The sequence below is a fragment of the Malus domestica genome, chromosome 07 (genome assembly GCF_042453785.1).
Source record: "Malus domestica chromosome 07, GDT2T_hap1".
NCBI classification, from domain to species: Eukaryota; Viridiplantae; Streptophyta; class Magnoliopsida; order Rosales; family Rosaceae; genus Malus; species Malus domestica.
This window is the reverse complement of record NC_091667.1, coordinates 17371270-17386905: the sequence shown is the minus strand read 5'-3', so window position 1 is coordinate 17386905 and position 15636 is coordinate 17371270. Positions and strand designations below refer to the sequence as shown.

Below are 15636 nucleotides of genomic sequence, written 5' to 3'. Positions count from 1 at the left end.
CTTAATGTTCAGTGTGCAGGTTCTGTGTCTAATATGGCCCAACGCCTATTTGCTAGAACCCGCCAAGTTGAATCATTGGCTGCTGAAGTGATGAGTCTCAAACAGGAGATTAGAGGGCTCAAGCATGAGAATAAGCAGTTGCACCGGCTCGCCCATGACTATGCTACAAACATGAAAAGGAAGCTTGACCAGATGAAGGAATCTGATGGTAAGATTTTACTTGATCATCAGCGGTTTGTGGGTTTGTTCCAAAGGCATTTATTGCCTTCGTCCTCTAGGGTTGTACCTGGTAATGAAGCTTCAAATGATGAACCTCCAATGCCTCCTCCTTCTGGGGTTTTGTCAAGTACTGAGGCTCCGGATAACCACCCTCCGGTGCTTTCTCTTTCTGGGGCTCTACCGACTGCTGAGACTTCCCCTAAGCAACCTTTGTGAAGGCTCCCTTTTGTTTGTTTATTTTGACTCATGTATATGTACATATTTGTGGCTTATCGAAAATATTAATAAATAAGCTTTGCTTCATTTCAACATATTGTGTTAAATACACCAAAGCCTTCTTCATAAAGTTCTTTGAATTTTTGCTTTTGTTGAAACCTGTATTGTTGAAGCTTTGTGAGTGAAGCATGTAGTTTGAGGTAGTGTTCCCTTAATTTCCCGAGTGAGGAAAACTTCTCGGTTGGAGACTTGAAAAATCCAAGTCACTGAGTGGTTGTGAGACTGCCGAGTATCAAGGTGCAGTAGCATATGGTGGGAGTCCCCCAAGTCTTCAGGCGAAGAGAGTTGCCGAATGAGGTGTCTCGCGTGTTACTAATTTGTCAAAGTAACGAATCCTTGTTTCGATGTCACACATTCGTATATGCTTTATCTAAAAATATTTCCAGCTTTTGTGTGTTTGATGCTGCATGCTATTAACTAGACAAGATCAAGTGCAATTAGTAGCTTTTCTCTCTTTTTCATCTTTGCTTTGGTGGAATTGCTTTTCGTTTCCACTAATCAGCCTGAGTGGATGCAAGATAACACCTTTCTCTATAGCTCAGATTGCAAAGTCGTCTTCATGAAAGTTTTTCCTTATCTTGTGAACTACAACATATCCAAATTTGAGATCCATCGGAGTAGTACAACTTCAGAAATTCAAGTATGATGAGTAACTGTTCATCAATGTTCTGTTAATCCGTCAGACTTGTTGTGAGCTTCAAAACTCCATTTTCTCTTGTTCAGATCAACATACTTTCTTCATCGAAGTTGTTCCTTAACTTGTGAACTACAACATATCCAAATTTGAGGTCCCTCGGAGCAGTATAACTCCAGAAATCCAGGTATGATGAGTGACTGTTTATCATTTGTCTGTCAACCCGTCAGATTTGTTGTGAGCTTTGAAACTCTATTTTCTCTTGCTCAGATCAGCATGCTTTCTTCATTGAAGTTGTTCCTCAGCTTGTTAACTATAACATATCCAAATTTGAGATCCCTCGGAGCCGTATAACTCCAGAAATCCAGGTATGATGAATGACTGGTTATTATTTTTCTGTCAACCCGTCAGATTTGTTGTGAGCTTCGAAACTCCATTTTCTCTTGTTCAGATCGGTATGCTTTCTTCATTGAAGTTGTTCCTCATCGACTCTTTAATAACATATCAAAAATTCAGGATGAACTAACGGTTAAATATTTCCAGATCTTCGAAACATCACAACAGCTTCTAAATCTGCAAGAAGCCGACTATCATGTTTGGAGCTTCAACACTGTAATTTCCGTCGCTCAAACAGAAATGGTTCCTTCTTGAAAGTTGTTCATATGCTCAAGAACTATAGGGTGTCTAAAATTCAGCTCCATTGGAGAAGAGCAGAGGTTGCAGAAATTTGATAGATGAAAGGAGGCGGAAGAGGGAGAGAGAGAAAAAGTCTCTTGGGTTGGATTTCTATTTTGGGGCAGATTCCAATTTTTGTAGCACCTTCATTATTGATGAATTGCTTGTACTTTTGTCCATTATGAAACTTGGGACTTTGGCTTGTTGTTGGATCTATTATAATATGTTTGGGAACATATATAAGTGAATAAATAAGAAGGAAAATTTTGGGCCCTTGTGGGTGTAAAACAAAAAATGTTTATGTTTACCCAAGTGTTTTTGTACAAGTTCAAGGGCATCTTGGGTTTTGTGAACAAAATTTGTTTATTTGGAGCAAGGTTTTGTGTTGAAGCTTTGTAGGTGAAGCTTTGGTGTTGAAGCTTTCTAGGTGAAGCTTTGATGGTGAAGCTTTGTAGATGAAGCTTTGTAGATGAAGCTTTCTAGGTGAAGCTTTGATGGTAAAGCTTTGATGGTGAAAGTATGTAGAGGGAGCTTTCTAGGTGAAGCTTTGATGGTGAAGCTTTGTAGATGAAGCTTTGTAGATGAAGCTTTCTAGGTGAAGCTTTGATGGTGAAGCTTTGATGGTGAAAGTATGTAGAGGGAGCTTTCTAGGTGAAGCTTTTTTAGGTGAAGCTTTGTAGGTGAAGCTTTTTGAAGTGAAGCTTTTCGGGTGAAGTTTTTTTTTTGGGTGAAGCTTTGTGGGTGAAGCTTTTTAGGTGAAGCTTTGAAGGTGAAGCTTTTCGGGTGAAGCTTTTTGGGTGAAGCTTTTTAGGTGAAGCTTTGTGGGTGAAGCTTTGGAGGTGAAGCTTTTCGGGTGAAGCTTTTTGGATGAAGCTGTTTTTTTTTTTTTTTTTTTTTTTTTTTTTTGGCGCTTGACACGGTCTTCATTTGCTTGTTTTGTAGTGACTGTGGAAGACGGATTGCTTTCTGATTGAGAAGGGTTCCGGCATCGCTTGCTATGAATGTAAAAGAGTGAGGGCTGAGTTGGCTAAATTACCTCTTTATTGAATTCATTGCCAAATGGCCTTCATTACATAGGATGCCGAACGGCTATAGCTCAACACTTGTACATCGTGAGTCTATTTGTAGTAGTACTTCAAGTGATCAGCGTTCCATGGATGGCCAAGGGTCTTGCCATCGGAGCTTCTAAGTGTGTAAGAGCCAGGGCGACTGATGCCAATGACTTCATACGGTCCATCCCAGTTTGGACTAAGTGTGCCTTCACTCGGGACTCTGTCGCAGAGTAATCTTTTCTTTAAGACCCAGTCTCCTATTTTGAAAGAGCGAGGCTTGACCCTAGAGTCATAATAGTTGGAGATGCGCTGCTTGTAGGCGACATTCCTCAAGTGAGCTTGGTTTCTGTGTTCCTCGACTAAATCCAAGTTGAGGGTGAGTTGTTTGTCATTTTCACTTTGAATGTAGTTCTGGACTCGGAATGTTGCTTGCTCGAGCTCAACAGGGACAACCGCCTCTGTGCCAAAGGCAAGTGAGAATGGAGTTTCTCCTGTTGAAGTCCGATATGAAGTGCGATATGACCAAAGAACTTGGGGTACAAATTCTGGCCAACAGCCTTTAGCTTTGTCCAAGCTGGTTTTCAAAGTGCGCTTGATTATTTTGTTGATGGCCTCAACTTGTCCATTAGACTGGGGATGAGCTGGAGAGGCAAAGCATAAGTTGATGTTGAACTTAGAGCAGAACAACCTGAACTTCTTGTTGTCGAACTGTCGCCCATTGTCAGTGACTATCGCATTGGGAATGCCGAATCTACAAAGGATGTTCTTCCACACGAAGTCTTCTATCTTTGCCTCAGTAATGGTTGCCAAGGGTTCTACTTCGGCCCACTTTGTGAAGTAGTCCACTGCAACGACTGCGTAACAGACTTTGCCCTTCCCTGCCGGCATTGGGCCGATCAAATCAAGTCCCCACTGGGCGAAGGGCCAAGGGCTGATCATAGGAGTAAGAGGCTCTGGAGGGGAATGAGGAATAGTTGCATATCGTTGACATTTGTCACATGAGCGGGATACTTTGATGGCATCCTGGTGGAGTGTTGGCCAGTAATATCCTTGGCGAAAAGTCTTGTGTGCTAGAGACCGAGATCCAGCATGATCTCCACAGACTCCCTCATGTATTTCCCGAAGGACGATTTCCGCCTCGGCAGGCGTAAGACACCTTAAGTATGGCAGGCTAAAACCTCGCTTATAGAGTTGATCATTGATGATCAGGTAGCGGGTAGACTTGTATCGAATTTGCTTAGCCTGGACTTTATCATTTGGGAGGGTGCCATGAGCAAGGAAATTATAGATCGGGGTGATCCAACTATCCCCCTGTTGTAAGTTGCATACTTCTGCGGCCATGGTGCTTGGTGTTGCCAACAGTTCGACATGAATTTTTCTTCCAATCTTGTCTTCCACAGCTGAGGCGAGGCGAGCCAGGGCGTCTGCATGACTGTTTGCCGCTCGAGGAACTTGGGTGATCTGGTAGTGGAAGTGCTTGAGCAAAAGTTGTGTTTGCGCAAGATATGCTGCCATGGAGCTGTCCTTAGCATCAAAGTTGTTGGTAACCTGGTTGACCACTAATTGGGAGTCACTGAAAATATCAATTTGTTTAACCCCGAGGTGTTTGGCCAAACGTAATCCTGCTAGAAGGGCTTCATACTCGGCCTCATTGTTTGATGCCTTGAATTTGAAACGAAAAGCATACTCCATTGCTACTTTGTCGGGCGTAGTCAAGACTAGTCCCGCTCCACAGCCCTGTTGGTTGGATGAGCCATCAACATACAGACTCCATGCTGGGGTTGTTGGTTCTATCTTCTGAGCTTCCGGGGGTAATGAAGCCACTGCTTCAGGTGTAGAAGCAATGTCAACCGGATATGTGAAGTCGGCAATGAAGTCTGCCACTGCTTGGCCATTCTCAGCTGGCTTTGGTTGGTAGGAGATGTCAAACTCACCCAACGCTATTGCCCATTTGATCATTCGCCCTGAAGTGTCAGGACTTTGGAGTATCTGTCGAAGAGGATAATTGGTAAGCACGATGATGGAGTGCGCTTGGAAGTAAGGGCGGAGTTTTCGAGCAGACATGACCAATGCCAGAGCCAATTTCTCAATGTTAGAGTACCGTGTCTCCGCATCTTGTAAGGCTTTGCTAGCGTAGTAGACAGGTCGCTCAATATTCCCATCCTTTCGAATGAGAACGGAACTTACGGCTGAAGCTGATACCGATAGGTAGATAATGAGAATGTCTCCTACCTCGGGCTTGGAGAGTCGAGGGGCTTTACTCATGTACTCCTTGAGGTTTTTGAATGCCTCGGCACATTCATCAGTCCATGTAATGTACTTCCTACTTCCCTTAAGTGCTTTAAAAAAGGGAGCACATTTGTCTGTGGCCTTAGAAATGAACCTGGTTAAGGCTGCCACCTTGCCAGTAAGGCTCTGGATGTCCTTTGAAGTTACCGGTTCCTTCATGTCGAGGATTGCTTTGATCTTCTCGGGATTAGCTTCAATGCCTCGTTGGCTAATCATGAAACCTAAGAATTTGCCAGAGCCTACGCCGAAGGCACATTTGTTGGGGTTTAACCTCATTCGATACCTCTTCAAAATAGTGAAAGTTTCAGATAGGTTGGTGATGTGTTGGTCAGCATGTTTGCTCTTGACTAACATATCATCAACGTAAACTTCCATGCTCTTCCCAATCTGCTCGGCGAACATTGAGTTGACTAGTCTCTGATAAGTCGCTCCTGCATTCTTTAGGCCGAAAGGCATGACTTTATAGCAGTATAGTCCTCTGTCGGTAGTGAAGGCTGTGTGTTCTTGATCCGAAGGGTTCATGAGGATTTGGTTGTATCCTGAGTAAGCATCCATGAAGCTCAGGAGTTCACACCCGGCCGTAGAGTCTATAAGTCTGTCAATAAGAGGAAGAGGGAAGCTATCTTTCGGACACCCTTTGTTTAGGTCGGTGTAGTCAACACACATTCTCCACAAGACCTTTTGAAGCAAAAGACTTTCTTTGGTCGGATTTTTCTTAACAAGGACCACATTTGCTACCCATGTCGGGTAATTGACTTCGCGGACAAAGCCTATGCCTTTGAGTTTTTCAACTTCTGCTTTCATTGCCTCGTATCGTTCAGCGTCATAAGATCTTCGCTTCTGTCTCACCGGCTTGATCTTGGGGTCAATACTCAAACGATGACAGATGACATCGGGAGAGATGCCTGGCATGTCTTCGTATGACCAGGCGAAGACTTCAGTGTTCTCTTTCAAAAAAGATATCAATGCTAACCGAAGGGGTGGTGACAATGTGGTGCCAATCTTCACCATGCGATCTGGATAATCTCTTGAGATAGGTACCTTCTCCAACTCTTCAGCAGGTTGGGCTTGCTGGGTGAAAGAGTCATCTCGAGGATCATCGGGTTGATTGTTGCTATCAGGAAGATCCAAGTTCGCTTCATCTAGGCTGGTCTTTGTGACTTGGTCATGTACAGACAGGGTTTCCTTGGGTCCGGGCAAGTGTTGTTACTTAACTGAAGTGTTGTAACATGATCGTGCACTAAGCTGGTCTCCTCTGATGTAGCCGTTGCCATGGGGGGTTGGAAATTTCATCAACAGCATATGCGTGGATACCATAGCCTTGAGATCATTGATGCTTGTGCGCCCAAAGATGACATTGTATGTCGTTGGGCAGTCAACCACTAGGAAGTTAGTGGTAATGGTAGCCGTGTAAGGGCCTGTACCAATAGTAAAGGGTAAATGTATGCTCCCTAAGGGTTGCACGATATCACCGGAGAAGCTTATCAGAGGAGAAATCGAGCGATCGAGCAAGTGTTCAGCTACACTGAGTGCCCTGAAAGCTTCGGCAAACATGATATTGACCGAAGCCCCTGTGTCTACGAGGATTCGTCGAACATCAAAGTTGGCTATGTGAGCCTCCACGATCAATGGGTCGTTATGAGGGTAGATGATGCCTCTTTCTTCCTCAGGGTAGAAACATATCGGATCCCAGTTAGGCTTTTGATACTTCCCTCCCCTGATGTCTTCCACGTGAAACACTTGGTGACCAGGCCTCAGAATTCGTTCACTGTTTTTCATGGCCCTATTGGAAGATTCAGATATGGGTGTGCCGCCGCTTATGGAATATATGACATTCACCTGGCGTTGGTTACGGTTATCCCTTTGAGGGTGAAGGAGGAATTGATCAATTTTTCCTTCTCGTGCCAAAGCTTCAATACGATCACGGAGGATGATACATTTCTCGCTATCATGGCCGTTATGCTCATGGTAGCAACAAAACATGCCCGCGTTATTCGGGGGCGTGTAATCTGGGTGCCTCGGCTTTGGCTTTGGTATCAGGTGAGCTATGCTGGGGTAAATGGCCGCGCATGTGGCATTCAAGGGCGTGTATGTCTCATACCTTGGGGTAGGGGGTATCTTGACGCGGGTTTGACCCACTGCATTGACTGCCTGGGGGCGAGCGTTATTGTGGCGATACCCTTGGTTATCGGGATAGTGTCCCTTACTCTTTTTACTGAAATGAGAGTGGTGAGGATGGAAATCCTTCCTCTTGCCTTGAAATTGATATGTCTGTTGATTCGGCGAAGCATTATGCAAGGCATGGGGAGGTGCCACTGCTGTTTGGAAAGTCGAGGTCTTCTCATTTAGGTGAGTCTGGCTTCCACCTCCCACTTGTTGATAAAGGATGGTTGTAGGGGGTTTCTCCTGATATGTCTTTGCCTCGGCGGAGGCATGGTTATAAGCCTGCGCCATCACCTCAGAGTAAGTCTTCCAAGTATTGGCATTGATCATGTATTTAAAGAAACAATCACGTAGGCCTGCCGTGAAGGCTTTGAGGGCAGTCTTGTCGTCTGCCTCGGCACACCGGGAGTATTCATGGCTGAAGCGGCCAGCATACATACGTAATGACTCGTCTGGCTTCTGGCGGATAGTGTACAGGTCATCTGCAGAGTGCAAGCGATCGGTTTGGAAAATGTGTTGGGAAACAAATAGTTTCCTCAATTCCTCAAATGAGTCTACCGTCTCAGGTGTAAGACGACAATACCAATTTAGAGCTCCGCCAGAGAGGGTGGAGGGGAAGAGAAGACATCGCTCTTCGTCGGTGTGCATCCGGTATGCCATGGTGGACTCAAAGAGGTTAAGGTGCTCAATCGGGTCCTCTTTTCCAGTATAAAGTTGCAAGCCAAGCTTTTGCTTTGTCTTTGCTTGAAGGGGGGTGTTGAGGATCCTCCTTGTAAGAGGGCCAGGCCTGGGTTGGTTCCAGTCAGGTATTTCAGCCTGACGTTCAGCCTTCAACTTGTTTACTTCCTCAAGAAGTTGTAGGACAAGGGGGTCCTGAGCGGAGTTATGTGTCACTGGAGCTTTCTTTCGTAAATCTCCATCTCCTATTGGAATTAGGAAGGTTTGATCAAGGGCATGTGATTTTTCCCTGGACTCGCTGTACTGGCTTCCAGGGTATGTCTGTCGGAACACCTCTGAGTCCCCTGTACCCTCATGTCTCTCTAGGACTTGTTGCCCCTTCCCCAAATTGGTGGCCGGCTTGGGCCGTGGCAGGGGACCGAGTCTCTCAGAAATCCTTGGGTCATTAATCTTTGAGCTTATATGGATGGAATTCTCTCGACGTTGCTTCAGGAAATCCCGACAATCGCGAAAGACGGCTTTCGATCCTTCTGCCCCTTCAGCAAAGAGGTGTCTCCCTCCACTTCTCATGGTTCGGGTCGAAGCAACTGGGTTAAGAGAAGCCTCATGTTGATTATCAAGTCGAGGGGTAATCTGTTCCCTATCAGGGATATCTATGTCGAATGCATGTGACCCTCCATGTTGGAGGGCACCCAGTTGATGGTTGACTTCCACGGGGGCAACAAGCTCGCGTGTCTGAGCTTGCCTAGCTTCGTGGAGTGTCTCAAAGAGCTTCTCATATTGCTCCTGGAGGACCTCATTCCTCATTGCTATCTTATTGTTCTGAGCTTCCAACTCATCGACTTTAGCTTGAAGAAGAACTCGTTTTCCTTCCTTCTTTCGTTGTTTCGCACTATGTGCAAGGGGGGTGTCATTCTGTGTGCTGTGGCTTCCTTCGCTTCCCATGTTGGAGAGGGATGCCTGATCAAAAGAAAGTGTACGAATGATAGAAACCAGCTTGACACAGCTGAAGAGAGTAGGAATAAGTGTCGTTTCCCACAGACGGCGCCAAATGTTGATGCACAAAATCAGCGAAGACTTTGGTACAACAGAAAGTGTCAGGTTTTGTGACCTTCGCTTGGTTGCTTCGGTCACTAGTGAGGATAAGTACGTAAATGAATAGAGACAGAGAAGCAAACACAGGATGTACGTGGTTCACCCAGATTGGCTACGTCCACGGAGTAGAGGAGTTCTTAATAGTAGTGAAGGGCTTACACAAGTACAAAGGATCAAGCTCTCAATTTAGTGAGTTCTTGTGAATGATTTAACACAAATGGCATTAGGCAATATTGTGGGGGAATGACCCCTATTTATAGAAAAACTTGTAGCTTTGTCACATTGACATGTGTCATGTTATGATTGGTTCTTGATGTCGACACGTGCTGCGCTCTGATTGGCTTCTAATCTTGACACGTGTCGAGTAGTGATTGGCCTCCTGGTCGGAGGGGAACTCTTCTGGGTCATTGACAGTATAGCGTTGGCCGGTGCTCGGTAGTTTCGGGATTGGTCAAGTATGGTACAAACAGTACTAATTTCAACTAGCCCATCCAAGAAAAAAAAATCTTGTCTCCGCCATTGATTGTAGAGGTTTTACTCTATGTGGAAATCACATCCTTTTATTTTTATATCCCCAAATTAGTGTTTTCTAGTGTATTGTTATTTGTCACAATAAAAAAAATTATGCTCTAGTAGTTGGCTATAGACCTGACATTCGTGTCGTTTTCGTGATAGATCGGGTATCTTAACGGATCGTATCGTATAACATTCGTTAAAACAAAAGAGTAATATGACCTGACCCGAAATTGACTATTAATATTAATAGGTAATATGACCCGACCCGAAATCGACCATTAATATATATATATATATATATATATATATATATATATATATTAAATAATAAATAATCAAATGAAAATCATAAATACTAAACTAGTATATACATACCACATTCTCACATAAATATTACTTCAAAACATAAAAACCCATTTGTTTTCAAATTTTACGTATCCCAAAATAAGAGCCTAATAAAAAAAATTATTAGTACATTATTACAAAATATCAAATGCTCTAGGATATGCAAAACAAAGGGAGTTGTGTTTCAAGATTGAGGAACCTTACATGTTTTTTCATCAAATCACCAAGGAAAGTAGTATTGGAACTTTGACTTGATATAATGTCTTCAAGAGTTATATTCATGATGTTTTTATTTTTTTTAATGTGTTTTGTAAGTTTTTAATCTCACTTTTAAGAGGATAAAAAATTTATGAGTATGACTGAATGAGGGAGTAAAAAAATTGTTAAGCCGTTGACTCTATTGAAAGTCTATCTTTTTGCCTATACTATACTAGTTGATTAGAATTTTGGACAACACATCAAGTAAATTTTATCCTAGTAATGATAATAAGAAATTCTCATAATAAAGCTTAATCTTTTTAAACTTAAATAAAATAATAATACAATAATACATATTTCATATACAATGTACGTACTATGGGTATTGTATTTTATAGTAAGTTTTTTTAGTAGTTTAAAATCATCAAAATAATTTTTTTCTTAATGGGTCAAAACAGGTAACCCACGGGTTACCTGTATGTAAACCTGTTAAGGACCCATTATTAATGGGTTCTTAACGTGTGATCCGATAAAGATTCGATTAGTTATCGTATTGACTTGAAACCCGTTATTTTCGTATTGTTTTCATGTTGCGTTGACGGGTCGTGTAAGAAATTATCAAATCTAGTTGGCTAGTTAACAAAATCATGAGTTTGTAATTCAACTGATTAAGAGTACATTAAATGACAACTGACCCTTTTAATAATTCTTGTATCATAGTCAAGTTTTATAGAGACAAATATTTACAATAAAAAATGGAAGAATAAATTAACTTCGAACTTGTCATTCTTAAAATTCGAACCTAAAAGCTTTTAATTACAAATGAAGAGTTGATACTTGGGAGGAATATTTAGTATAACTTTGAAGGAATGACAACAACACTTACATGTATTTAATACAATCACTATCTAACGTCAGATGTATTCACATAAATATATATATTTTATACAATCACAATCTAACCGTCGAAATGTTATTTGTATTAAATAAATGAAAGTATTGTAGCCAAATCCAAAATTTGAATATACAACACACTATCCTAAAATTGGGGATAACATACCTCAGGTATTTCTTGGTCTGGTAAAGTGAAAAATATACATCTGTAAATACAATTCCAATCACTTGGAACCCAAGAGGAGACAAGTAATATAAGTAAACATCACTCAACTCAACTTTTCGCATTCTTCCCGATTTCCTGTGTGAAAGTCTGGAGAACATAATTTATACGACGAAGAATGCGTTTAACTATACCAATCAAGAAAGAGAATCGAAAAAGTAAGTACAAATAGGAAAAGCAAAAGAAACGTCCTGCTGCTGCTATTCCGCTGGATTGCTTTGGAGATCTCTTTGTTACCAAACTCTACGTTCGTTGTAGCTTCAACTGCCTGTTGAATAGAACAGAGACAATTAGCCTTTCTAAACGAATACCGACAATTCAAGGCAGCGGGTCCAATACTAAACAACTGCACAGACACATAATCCGACACCTGATCGTATAGTTGCTCTATTTGGTGAGCTTGTTGTAAAACATGTGTGGACATAAGGTGATTCAGCGCAGACATTTCCGCCATCTTAGTTTCGGTTTCTTGAACTGCATCTAGAAGGCCAGTCAGCTCTACCTATATTGCATACCAAGAACAGCAGTAAGCAACTTTAAACACTTAAGGGTTTCTAAATACGGGAATAGCAAGGGTCAAGAGAATAGATAGAAAGCCATGTATTACAATACCTGAAGGGCACGTGTTTCATCATCTAAAAGTTGTTGTTGCACTGTTAGAGGCTCAGGTTGAAATTCATTAGGTTCCCTGAGCTCCAAATTGTTAGAGTTAGAGGTATCTGCAGATTCTGTAGTCTTAATCCGCTTAAGTTTTCTTCTTGGTGTTGCTTTATTAATGGAATCTTGGATGCGTATGGCTCTTAGCTGATCAAAACGTGACGTGACTGAATGGAGTCTCTCGCTTAAAATCAAAACCTGTAGTTTCAGAATATGTATTCGATAATTATATAAGCAAACAAGCCATTCATTTCTTGCCAACATGTTTACACCGAGGAATATGCAATTGTAACTAAGTTGGATTGAATATTAAGTAACCCAATAGTCTGGTAAATATAATTCAGCTCAACAAAGAACAACTAAAAAGGACTAGACTTCCCATATAAAACACGACCAGGGCGAAGAAATCCATAGTTCCCTGGAGGCTAATCGGAACATAATAATAATACATAATATCATTGGATATACTTGATAGAATGAGAAAGAATCATACCACACCATGTTTGTGAGCTATAGTATCAGCATTAGAGTAATCAGTCCTAATGCCCAGCCATCCCTTTGAGTTTGCCTCATCATCGTTAATGCTATTTTTCAGAACATCAATTTGTTCTTGGCATGCTTTAATAAAAGTACTAACCTTCATTCAAAATACAACAAGAGCAAAGTAAACCCCAGCAATTTATGAAAAATTGTTCTTACACAATAAGCAAGTGAATAAAAAAGGACTCACGCATGAAAATGAAACCAGCTCAATGTTACAGAATACACAACTTAATCCTACATAAACTGATATACACTTTAAACACATGTTGACATCAAATTGAATAGCATACACAAAACTGTAGAGTTTGTGCATATAATTTTAGAATGAATCTATATTTCGAAATTTTCTGCAGCTTACAAAAAAATAAGAAGCCAGGATTTGTCAACTGATAACTTACTTCATGCTCAATGCTATCTCTCTCCTGTTCAGTGGTGCGATGCAGATCGACATAATCCTTTCGATGTTTCAACATAAACTGTTCCAGAGTTCCAATGCTTTCGAGCTGACCCAATGAACAAAAGGAAATGACTTAAAACATAATCAGATTAAATAAATGGAAATGAAGAAGAAGAGTGACAAATGTGTAGATACCGTCTTGAGGGCAGCTCTGGTAAAAGGTGACCTTTGGCGAGGGGCATGAATAATGAATTTCGCCATAATTGCTGCCAATTTGGACTGTAAATATGCAGATGAAAGTCTTCAATTGGCAAAATAAAAACGTAAATTCGATCAATTGGAGAGAGAATGGAATTAATTTAAGAACCTCGTTGTAACTCATAGAGATAGCAGAGTGGCGCACAGCATCCTTGAAATCTTCGATCCTATCCCTGACTTTCGACATTCTTTACAATCCAAACCCTAACCCTAATTTTCACCAATTTCCAGTTTCTTCTTCGGGGCAAGAAAGAAAAATTTGACAAATACACGGAAATTTAAGAAATTAAAGCAATTAATAGCTTAATTTCAATGGGAAACCCAAAGAATTTGGAGAAATGGTAGAGTTTGGGAATTGAGAAACCCTAGGGAAGCAGAGAGAGTGAGCGAAGGGAATGAGAAACCCTGTTGAACTGAAATCATTGTTGCTGTGAAGTCGTCGCTGCTGCCATTGTGCTCATGTTGTTTGGCTTATTACTTCTGCATGAGAAAATTAAGATCAATAAAAAGGAAAATGAAAACCTACTTGGAAAGGGAAATTCTAAAAACCAATAGGAAAGGGAAAAACTAATTTAAATCCTATTGCTAGTAGGATAAACCAATCCTAATCGATTACATCTTTAATGTAAATACATCACAGAGATATCATCCGGAGCTCTTAATTCTTTCATGGTTATCAGAGTTACATTTATCAATCTATAATGGGAGGATATATGAAGAAGTTGAATAATATTCGTTTCACCACAAGAATATTCAAATTGATAGCTATCATCCTACTCCTAGCCCTTCCTCTTTTAAGGAAAGATAAAGATAAAAACCGAAGTTGTCATCAATGGTGGATTTAGGATTTGAACCTTGGAGGGTTCCAATGTTAAAAGTCTAAGTTTTTTAGATAAAAACACAACGCGAAGCGTGCAAACAAATTTTAGTTTATTTACAGAGGCATTTCATCGAACACTTGGTGGGTTGTTGTCGTGTCAATTGAACCATGTTGCACATGTCAATGGATATCGATATTTACCGAAACAATTTGATGAGTGATATTGAGAGCATTTGTAGAGTGTCGTCGACACAACTTGCCGAGTGTTACCGAGATATGCTAGCCTATATTACATCAAACACTTAATGGGCACAAAAGACACGCGTACAAAACATTAAGAGGGTCCCCGAGGACCTTCACATGCTTATTCCCCGGGCTCCATGTGGTCTTGGGACCACCTTGGTCCCATAGTGCATCTGCCCTTGGCTGTCATACATGCTCACTATCGCACACTCATCATAGACACACCCTAATAGTATCATACAGTGGATTTTTCTATACAAGCAATATAATCAACCTTTAACTAATTCAAACTGTGGGGAGGGGAATTCGAACTCGGGTGTGTAGGGGCACATCTGCTCTAGCCTATATGAAACAGCATGTGCCATTGTGCTTGTGTTGTTGGATTACAAAATAATTTTTCCTAGGATTATGGTGGCCTCGAAATAATGAAAGGTCATGGTGGTGGTCCTGGAACAACAGAGTGTGTTGCTTTTCCGTACGGCGCTATGCAGCATAAAACCCGGCTAGAAGCCCTGAAGGTTGATCCCCTCCATCTCCAAGTGACCGTTTATCGTCCATGTCAAATCCCTTTCCTTTACTCTAATTTACCAATTGATAGGTATTATCCTATCACATTCATAAAAACAATACTAAGAATCGCAGGAATTGAAATTAAAGCTGCCAATCTACAAATCCCAGGACCCAAATCACCAGAAATTCGCAATAATTACAATAATTCAATAAACTTCTATGGGTTGATACCCAAATAATTCCAGAAATCATGAAAAAAAAGGGGAAATCCAACGGCAGTTACCTGAAGAGTGAGAGAGAAAGATAGCTGAGAGTTGAGTGAGAGAACTGTGGAGGATCTGAACTTGGTGTAGCAGCCTTAACCCTTACAGATCAAAGCTGAGAGTTCGGAGAAGAAAGAAAGACCCAGGGACGTGTGCTAGCGAGAGCCGACGCTCCTACCGGAGAAGATGGTTCTATTTGGATCCCAAGTTCTATTTCTTTTATTACCAGAATTACAACTATACCCTTCGTTGTCTTTTCATTTTCTATTTTATAAAAAGGGACCAGCCTTTTTGAGGTGCGTGCGAGGGTTGATGATGCTCCTACCGGAGAAGATTAGACTTAACATTCGTGTCGTTTTTGTATCATATCCGATATCTTCATGGGTTCGTGTCATGTAATATCCGTTAAAATAAACGGGTAAAATGATCCGACCCGAAATCGACCCAATAATATTAACAGGTAATATGATCCAATCAGTTATCCGTTAAGGAAAAAATATTTTCAACCAATAAATAATCAAATGAAAAACATAATACTAAATAAGTATATACATACCATATTGTCACATTTAAAATATAAAAACGCAATTTTCTTTTAAGTATATTTTCACTTACCTAAAGTCTTTAATAGTTTTTTAATTAATGTAGAAGTGTAAAAAAATATAGAAAAGATATATAAACGCTCGTA

The 15636-nt window shown here is 41.1% G+C and overlaps 1 protein-coding gene and 1 long non-coding RNA gene across 3 annotated transcripts; one reads left to right on the top strand and one right to left on the bottom strand.

Annotated features, from left to right (window-relative positions):
* The first annotated feature begins 1073 nt into the window (after window positions 1-1073).
* Window positions 1074-2077, top strand: LOC139197858 (uncharacterized). Its single transcript, XR_011583231.1, has 3 exons — window positions 1074-1316; window positions 1400-1497; window positions 1673-2077. It is a non-coding gene; the product is annotated as an uncharacterized lncRNA (long non-coding RNA).
* A 9022-nt stretch (window positions 2078-11099) lies between these two features.
* Window positions 11100-15159, bottom strand: LOC103439118 (syntaxin-81). Of its 2 annotated transcripts, none has more exons than XM_008377669.4 (8): window positions 14969-15159; window positions 13222-13592; window positions 13050-13133; window positions 12856-12960; window positions 12408-12551; window positions 11870-12112; window positions 11628-11759; window positions 11100-11525 (listed from the first exon to the last, which is right to left on the bottom strand). In XM_008377669.4, exons 2-8 carry the CDS (start codon window positions 13297-13299, stop codon window positions 11382-11384), a joined length of 930 nt encoding a protein of 309 aa, XP_008375891.3. In that variant the 5' UTR covers window positions 13300-13592; window positions 14969-15159; the 3' UTR covers window positions 11100-11381. The 2 variants fall into 2 exon arrangements, with proteins under 2 accessions (XP_008375891.3, XP_008375892.3); XM_008377670.4 differs by lacking the exon at window positions 14969-15159 and adding an exon at window positions 13729-13887.
* Window positions 15160-15636: the final 477 nt, after the last annotated feature.